Source organism: Gracilinanus agilis, chromosome 4 (genome assembly GCF_016433145.1).
Source record: "Gracilinanus agilis isolate LMUSP501 chromosome 4, AgileGrace, whole genome shotgun sequence".
NCBI lineage: Eukaryota > Metazoa > Chordata > Mammalia > Didelphimorphia > Didelphidae > Gracilinanus > Gracilinanus agilis.
This window is the reverse complement of record NC_058133.1, coordinates 287,835,597-287,845,293: the sequence shown is the minus strand read 5'-3', so window position 1 is coordinate 287,845,293 and position 9,697 is coordinate 287,835,597. Positions and strand designations below refer to the sequence as shown.

Here is a 9,697-nt window from a genome sequence, read left to right as displayed (position 1 = left end):
AAGAAAGAAAGAAAAAGAAAGAAAGAAAGAAAGAAAGAAAAAGAAAGAAAGAAAGAAAGAAAGAAAGAAAGGAAGACAGAGACTTGTCTCTATCTACAGAAAGGGAGAGAGACACAGATATAGATGAAGATGAAATAAATATTGATATGTACATGGGGCCATTTTGCTGCTCCCATCCAATGAATAGGACCCAGATGTTATGCTGCATGGCATTATAGCAGCCAACTGTCATAGGACTTGGAAACCCAACTGCTCAGAAAAGAACATCTCTTATAGAAGGAACTCTAAAACTAGCAACTAGTTTTTGAATCATATAATCCATGGTCATTTGTGATTCCAGATATCTTTCATTCATTTATGTATTGATTTAAAGTTTACAAAACACTTTATAAGTGTTAAGATTAAAATTCTCTGGAGACTGTATCTTAATTTATAGTTGTTTATTAAATAAGTTAAAAGAGCGAATCAGAGAAAGAAAAGGCATCATTGCATGGGATTGGCTGTCTCTTTAATAAGTTTCTTTCCAAAGACAGCCTTTGTCTTAGGTCAGGCTTACCTAAAACAGCTTCCTCTCACCATAATTTCAGGACAAAAAAAGACCTCCTTCCTTTCTAGACCCAGAACTTATACTTTCCGGGACATCACTTTTTAAAGTCTTTCTTATTTGGCTAATTTAACCTGTCTGAATTAGAGGCTGGTCTTCCAAATGCCAAGAGTCATGGGGGGCAAGAGGCAAGCATCTGATGAATGTCAGAGAGTCACAAGGTCTATCTTTCTAGAGTGGGCACACACCCCCTTATACAGATAAGCCCCAGACCTTGTTCTTAATTCATTCAAAGGATGAGGTTGAATTGAGACCTCAGAGAATGGACTATTTGAAAATTCAATATGAAATTTTCCCCTTTAAAACCTAAAACTGATCTTATGGTACCAAGGAAAAGAATAGGGATTCATACTAATGTTAAGTTCTCGGGCAAGTATTATCTTATTTTAACATCATGGCAACACTGTAGGGTTATTATTCTTCCCATTTTACAGAGGAGAAAAACAAGGCAGACAGAGGTTAAATGACTTTCCCTAGGTCACACAGCTAGTTAAGTGTTTCAGGGTAAATTGAACTCAGGTTTTCTGAGATTTCAGGTCCAGTTTTTTAAGCATATCACCTACCTAAATTTTGAGCGTTGATAGTTTTTCATTTCTTTGGTGTGGCTCTTGGCTTTAGAGATTTTCCTATGTTACTAAGTCAGGGAGAGTATGATCATAGTTCTTTTTTTCTGTTTGTATCTTAACCCCAAGCACTTATCACAGTGCCTGGCATATAACACATGTCTTTTGAGTTGTTCTTTAGGAACAGAGGTTTGAAAAGTAGTCATATTTTATCTAAATTCAATATACATAGTATGCATAATTATTATTTAAAAATGGAATGCTGTTTGAGATAATTGCTTTCTAAATAAATGTTGCAGGGACTCTATGAGGTCTTTGTTTTAGCAGTACTTCTTTTAGATATAATCTGGCCCCTATCTTTGTGTCCACCTATAAGTGTGCCCTAATTTCCATGAGGAAATTTAAGGGAAGCAGAGAGTAGTTGGAAGTTTCCAAAACTTTAAGAAAGATTTTTTGATCAGACCTTTCACAAAAAGGTTTCATGAAAAATCTAGAGTCCTATTCTGACTCTGATGGACATATTTACAATTAAATTCTTTAAAAAAACCAAACAACACCCTTACCTTCTTTATTAGAATTGATATGAAGTATCAGTTCCAAGGCAGAAGAGTGTAAGGGCTAGGCAATAGGGATTAGAGTGACTTGCCCAGGGTCACACAGCTAAAAAGTTTCTGAGGCTAGATTTAAACCCCAGACCTTCTGTCTCTATGCCTGACTCTCTCGTATTGCTGAGCCACCTAGCTGCCTCAAATTAAATTCATTTTAACAAGCATTTATAAACTTGTTGCCATAAAGAAGGCACTAGTAGGGATAGATTACACGAGGAACAACAAAAAAAAATGAAATGCATTTGACCATTTATAAAAAGAAACTTAATTCTTAGCAATATCATAGGAAAGTATACTTAAAGGTAGAAGGGGCCACCGAGATAACTCTCTAGACTCAACTTCTTTTTTTACAGGTAAGGAAATTTTGGTCTAGAAAGGTTAGTTATATGCCAAAAGTTATATAGTAAGTAACAGAAATTTGAATCCAAGTTATCTGAATCTTTTCAACATTCTTTTCAGAGCATCATTCTGTCTAGAATTCCTGTCATCTGGGTTATGTCACTAAAGGATTGTTATTATTTGAATTGATGCTGTGATCAGCCAGTGAAAGTTCTGAATGAGCAGGGTAGGGCATTCCTATTCATTAGTTTCTTTCTTTTTCCTTTTCCTTCCAAATGAAATCATTGAGACAATAATAATGAACTTTGTTAGAATGTTAGCTCCTTGAAGTTAGGGGTTCTGAGATTTACATCTTTGTCTGCTCAGCTCCTAGTATTGTACCTAGAAATAAATAAACATTGTTAATAGATTGATTAGTTGATATTATGAGACAATGATTGTTTTTAAACCCTTATATTTTGTCTTAGAATCAATCAATTTTAAGGCAGAAGAGTGGTAAATAGTAGACAGCTGGAGTCACTCAGCTAGGAAATATCTGAGGCCAGATGTGAACCCAGGATCTCTAGGACTGACTCTCTATCCACTGAGCCACCTAGCTTGCCTATTGATAATTTAATTAAAACATCTTTTTTTTTTTAATTTTCAGGTGGATTTACTGTAAAGACTGAACAGCTGAAGTTTCTAAACTCACCTAACCGAGTAGCATTCCCATTTCCTAATGCAGCTATCTTGGAAGACCTGGATGGCTCTGTCTCAGGGAACAAGGGAAGTTACCTACTTGCCTCTGTGGAAAATCTTGCTTCTTCCTGTCAGGTCAACCAAAGCTTTGGTCAGACTGTCAGGGGCAGTGTCTGTGGGCCAGATGTAATCTTTCATCGTATGTCTATTGGCTTGTAAGTATGAGATCTGCCCATTCTCACCGAAAGCATATATTAGGTGTATGTAATTTTGAGACTTTTCTAAAGGGAAATATTTTCTAGATTTAAATGGTTGGCTAACAAGAGCAGTACCTCAGAGGATGGGGAATAAGTATTTAAGTATTACATTTGCCCAAACTCTAGTTCATGCCATGATTTTAAGTCTTTCATACCAGTTAGCCTTAGAAGTCTTTGGGAATGGGCTAAGAGTGCCTAAACTCTAATTGGCATTTTGGACTAATAGAATTCACTTTTACAACTTTCTAACTAAGAGAAAACTTGAAATAGATTTAAATTAAAAATGTTGTTTAAAAAGTTTCCAGCAGTGTCCATTCTCATTTATATTCACTTTGCCCAAGTGCACCCAAAGTGTTCACTGTGCTCCAGGGAAGCAATTGCTACAGTCTCCCATTACTTGCAAAGTTGCTTTACTACAATTCATTTTTTTTTCCTTGTTAATTTCATGAACTATTGGATTCATACAATATATTTCCTATTAATATGGGAGCAAGCATTTCTTGGTTATGCTGCTCAGACTACCATTAAATCAGCAGCCAGGCTGTTTATAATGCATAATAGGGTGGCTGTTACTCTGCTGAACTTGCTGCTGATGATTGCTAAAAGACCAGGTTTTTATCTTTTTCATATTTTTATATTTTTTCTTCTCTTATTTCTTCCTATTTTTCATGTCTCTTATTTCCTTATGTTGTGACCTGTTTCAATCTAGTGAGCCAATATAATGAACTATTTCAATCTTGTAATCACTGACATTTTATTTGAACAGATGATATGGGATGGTGACAATTCATGCAATCATAATGGACCCCAGAATGATTTTTTTCAGTTGCCTTGCTAATAAGCACCTAAATTTATTCTAGTCTTATGAGCTTAAAAAGATTAATTATCAATTTATATACTTATGACCAATGTCAGAGGATCACCACTGTCAAAGAATTCGTGTAGTAGCCAATCTTCTGGGGAAGAACTTTTACATATATAGTTAAATTGGTCTCTGGACATCTTACTCAGTCTATTAAATGCAGGGTGGTACTTGAAGCTTTTCTGAACTAGTAACATATGACAGATAGTCACTTACCATTATAGCCTTCAAAATCCCAAGGCTACTTTTGTAGCTTAGAGAAAGCATTGAAGTAAGACTTTGGGAAGTCATATAGATGTGTCCTCTAATGTTAGTGAGCGTCAGTGACTTGAAAATATACAGCATCAACATCAAGCATTTCCCCCCAATTTCTATCATAATTCCTGACTGAAGCTTGGTTTCTGTCAGTCCTGGTGACCTAGATCAATTTACATGGTTATATAAGTGACTCTATGGAAGACACTGTGTAGGTAAAGTTCCTCCGATACTTGACTGCTTTGGAATGATGTAATTTTGTGGTCTATTTTTTGTAGGGATTTTGTAAGGTGAAGAGACTAAAATAGAAGGCTTGGAATCTACATCATGTGGTTACTGGTACATATGTCTATGTAGTTCATCTTGATTTTGTTTGATAAAATCTTTGCAAACATTCCTAACACAGATGGCCCCTTAAATCTTTGTATTTATACATAAATCTCTTTGAGGGCAGGGATTCTTTCCCATTTTGTCACGCTACCTCTAGTTCTATGTATGGTGCCTTGTAAGTTTGTTGTTCAGACATTGCAGTTGTGTCTGTCTCTTCATGACTTCATTTAGGATTTTCTTGGCAAAGATACTGGAATGGTTTGCCATTTCCTTCTCCAGGTCATTTTATAGGTGAAGAAACTGAGACACATAGGCATAAATGACTTATCCATGGTCACATAGCTAGTTAGTATCTGAGGTTAGATTTGAACTCATGTCTTCCCGACTCCAGACCTGATGCTTTATCCACTGTACAAATGATCCACCTTGTACATTATGTACACTTGTACTTATGCATTATAGGCACTTAATTGGATTGAATTGGGTTAGATCAGTGATGGGCAAACTTTTTAAAGAGGGGACCAAAGGAAAGAAAATGCCCATCTGTCAGTCTGTTTCTAAGTACTGTATCCTACTCATTGTGTTCGTCAGATTAGGAATAATGTCTCCCCAGCTGGATAGAACATTTCAGGGGGCCACATCTGGCTCGCAGGCCGTAGTATGCCCATCACTGGGTTATATGGTCTAGTAATCCCTGGATCTCCTCTTAGTTCATCCCATTTTGCTTCTATCTACTTCTAGTGTTTTGTAGTTAGTGCCTACAGTTTTGTCATACACATTGTTGAAATGGCTTTCTAAATCTGTCAATATGTCCAAGTAGGGGAAATTCAGCATAGTTCAAACAACCAATCAAGATACATTCAATACTACCAGTTCCATGTACTATGCTAAGTGCTGGGGATAGAAAAACAAAAACAAACAAGAAAAAGAAAAAAAGTATCTACCTTCAGAGAGCTTGCAATCTATTGGAAAGAGGCATATTACATTATCTTCACTAGAAGCAAAGATTAATTTAATATATTGTGTTGGCAAAAATACTTTGGGAGAATATTCCAGACTTTTTTAATTGGAACAATGAGCCAGTTGATGAGGCTATGTTTTTGCTATGTGTTTTTAGAAAACTAATGGATCTAAAGATTCTGCTGTCTTAACTTTTATGAGTACATCCCTCTCCCTCCCTTCATTTCTTCCTTATTCTGCTCTCTGCTCAGGACTCATATAGTTACATATTCTGCGAGAGCTCAGGAATGATGCCTTGTCTTATGGCTTTCTTTTCTGTGTCTAAGACAAAAACACAGGTACTTTTGTAAAGTACAGATAAGAAAATCTGGAGAGATGACACCAAAATGGTGCACTGAAGCCAGCATTTGTATAGAGCTCTCCCAAGATACCTCTTCCAGAATAATTTTTTTCAAAAGGATAAAACCAAATTAAGAACCAACAAAAACTCACAATTAGTCATGTTTTTAGCCCAGGGCAGTTCAGGAAGACAGAAATAGAGGTCTACAGACACAGGAGTTGGCGGTGGTTGGGAGTGTGTCTGTAAGTGACACCAGCTGTGGACTATGGCATCAGTGGCATCCATCATAGCCCTGTGCCAGGAATGATAAGGGAACTGCACAAATGGTCAGAAAGAGATCCCAAAGTACCTATCCAGCATTGGATGCAGGAATATAGTACCATCTGATAACTCTGTTACTCATTATCCAGTTTTGGGTTATAAGGCCATGGAAGAGAGCAATAGTTGTGGTTGTGAGAGAGTAGGAAAGCATAATGCAGATAAGGTAATGACCAGACTACTCCACATATTGCATCAATTTGAAAGCATTGAAAATTTATAGGTCCTCACTGAGTTGTGAAAGAGGCAGAGGTATATGAGACAAAAACACAGAGTAGACATCCTTCCCACACCTAGAGATGATCAGATTCTAATTCTAACATGAAGTCTGAAGTTAAGAAATCGATGGGAAAGTGAACATTAAATAACAATAACAAAAGAAACTGACCATAAAAAGCTACTCTGGTGATGGGAAAGTTCAAGACATAAACCCAGAAGAAGACAATTAAAAAAACAACAACTTCGGGTAATGTCCCAAAGAGAAAAAAATGCAGATTAGACTTAAACACAAGAAGAATTCCTGGAAGAGCTAAAGAAAGAAATAATAACTAAAAGAACAATTTTTTTTAAATTAAGTAGGAGTAGTAGAGGAAAAATTGGGAAAACAAATAAGAGGTTTTAAGAAAATTATGAAGAGAATTCACAACTTGGTAAAGAGGCACAAAAACACTGAAGAAAACAACTCCTTAAAAATCAGAGTTGTTCAAATGGTAGAAAAAAAGTTGCAAAAATCTACTAGAAAATAACTCCTTAAAAATTATAACTGGGTAAATAAAAGCTAATGACTCCATGAGACATAAAGAAACAAGTACAAGTAGGTATTAGATATGAGATTTGAAATCAGGTCTTTCTTTGAATATAAGGCAGCATTTTCTACTATATCAGGATGTCTTTTGGAGTAGGCGAAGTGCTTCATTTCTTTGGATCTCAGCTTCCCCATGTGCAAATTTGGGAGTTGGGCTAAATGCAATTTCTCTTTCTTTTAAATTGGGTTTGGATGGGAAGGAGAGAAAATAAATTCTTTTAATTGAAAATTTTAAAAAATCAAAATTAAAACATCTAAAATACAAAATAAAAAATAAGATTTCTTCCAATTCTAAATATCATGGGCTATTTGCAATGGAGTAGAGGTCATCAAATAAATAGTATTAGTTTTTTATCTTATGCCCTGTCTCATGACCCATTCACTATTTTAACTTTAATAGCTTGACATTAGTTATCTGTTGATGTATTTCTGATCTTACCTGTATTTGAATCACTGTATTTGAGGATAGAAATCATGTCTTTACATTTCCAATATCTAGCAAGGAGTCTTCCACTTAAAAGATGTTCTATAAATATGGGTTAGTTGGTTGGCTTACAGACAGCTATGAAAACCCTCTGCACCTTGTAACATGGAGACCTTGAGATGGGAGGTCTTGGATCAAATCTAGCTTGATACTTCCTAGCTGTGTGACCTTGGGCAAGTCACCTAACCCTAATTACCTAGCCTTTACTGCTCTTCTGTCTTGGAACCTATATTTAGTAGCTATTCTAAAATTCTAATAATTCTTAACTTTAAGGGAAGGGTTTTTTTAAACCCTTTGTATCATAGCTCTGGTTCCACTACACTTGATCAATGTTTTATTTCGATTTCAAATTGCTTTTTTTTAAGAGAAAAATATCATTCTCCATAATATAGTTTTGACATTTGAAAAATATAGGCAACCTAAGATCTGTTTCCTGTTCGTTGCTTTTTTCCCAGGTTACAGCATACTTCTGTATCACTTTCCATTTTACTGTTTTTCTGTGGCTTCACCCTGACAGTCAGCTTGTGAAAGAGATGTAAATAACTGGTGCTCATAATGGTTAGCATTTGAGGTGAAGAGATGACACTTACCTGTTTAAAGGCATTGCATGTTCTGTGCTTCACTGAGATGACAAAATGCTTTGCTGGCATAAGGACTGCTGTTTTTGCTCTTTCTACAAAAGCTTCATGTCTTTCTCTGACACTGACATATGTCTCCTATGAATCCTGCAGATTTCTAGTCTGTTCTTATCCCAGGTTTTTTCCACAAGTGTCATTCATTCCTGGTAGCCTGTTGGGAGCCAGAAGTTCAATTTATGTGACCATAGGAATTACAGGGGAGAAGGATCCTAGAAACTATTTAAGCCAGTTGATCATTAACAAGCATTCATTAAACACCTTCTAAGTTCCAGGCATAGTGTTTGAGGGAGATAAAGATAACTTATAAAGTAATAATTATTCTCAATAAGTTTATATTCTTTTTTGAGGTAACATATACATAAATTTTATGAATAAGTATATACATATGTAAATATATATCTTATAAATGTAAAATAGATATAATATAATTTAGGGAGGAAGATCACTAGTTACTGAGGGATCAGGAAAGACTTTGTATAGAAAGTAGTTCTTGAATCTTGAAGGAAGTAGGAAATTTCATGAAGTATAAGTGAGAAGAGAATGCTTTTGAAGTATGGAGAATGAACACTGCAGGGGCAAAGTTATGGGAGATGGATCACTGGGCATGAGGAACAAAGAGAAGACCAATTTGATTATACCAAAGAGTACGTGAAGGAGAGTAATGTATAACAAGGCTAAAAAGATAGGTTGAAAATAGGTCATAAAGGGCTTTAAATGCCAACCAGAGCTATTCATGCTTTGTATCATAGCTAATATGGAACCATTGGAGTTTAGGGAGTAGGGGAATAATAGTCTGATTTTCATTTAAGGCAAATCACTTTGGTATCATTGTGAAAGATATACTGGACTAGGTAGAGATTTGAGACAAAAACAAAACAAAACAATTCAAGACCATTATAATAGTCATTCTGAAAGGTTATGGTAGCCTAGAATAAAGTGGTTATTATGTGAATAGAGAGAAGTTTCCAATTTAAGATATGTTGAGGAATTGGAAATATCAATATTTGGCAGTTGACTGGATATGTATGGTGAGAAAAAGGAATGTCAGGGATGACACTGAAGTTGCAAACATTGGTGACTAGAAGATGTGGGAATGACTTTGATACTAATACAAAATTCATAAGGGTGAGTTTGGGAGAAAAGATAGTGAAATATATTTTGGATATATCAAGTTTGAGGTATCTACTGGCCATTCATTTCAACATCTGAAATAGGTAGTTAGCTGAATTCAAGATAGAGAGATTGAATGTGTAGACTTGACAATCATCTATATGGAGATAGTCTTTGAACCTACCAATCCGACTAAGTTGTCAAGTGAAAGAATGTAGAAAAGTATCTATTTTTCCATTTTTTCCAATTTTCTCTCACTTGGTGACCTAGAAAAAATAAAAAGAGGGGATGTAGTAGATCCTTGGAGTACACCCAAAGTTAAAGGGTATGACATATATGCAGGTCTAGTGAAGGACACTTGCAAATATTCCTCATATGGAAGGGGAGACAGAGAGACAGAGAGGCAGAGAGACGGAGACAGAGAGACAGAGAGAGACAAAAAGAGAGAGACAGAGAGAAACAGAGAGAGAAGAAAATATAGACAGAGAGGAGAGAGAGAGAGAGAGAGAGAGAGAGAGAGAGAGAGAGAGAGAGAGAAGAAAACAG

The 9,697-nt window shown here is 35.7% G+C and overlaps 1 protein-coding gene across 1 annotated transcript in view; it reads left to right on the top strand.

Annotated features, from left to right (window-relative positions):
- PKHD1 (PKHD1 ciliary IPT domain containing fibrocystin/polyductin) overlaps nucleotides 1-9,697 on the top strand; it is a 685,806-nt gene that overhangs the window by 344,683 nt on the left and 331,426 nt on the right. Inside the window, exon 38 of the mRNA XM_044675345.1 lies at nucleotides 2,761-3,007. Within this exon, the coding sequence (XP_044531280.1) occupies nucleotides 2,761-3,007 (247 nt within the window). The remainder of the gene's footprint in view (nucleotides 1-2,760; nucleotides 3,008-9,697) is intronic.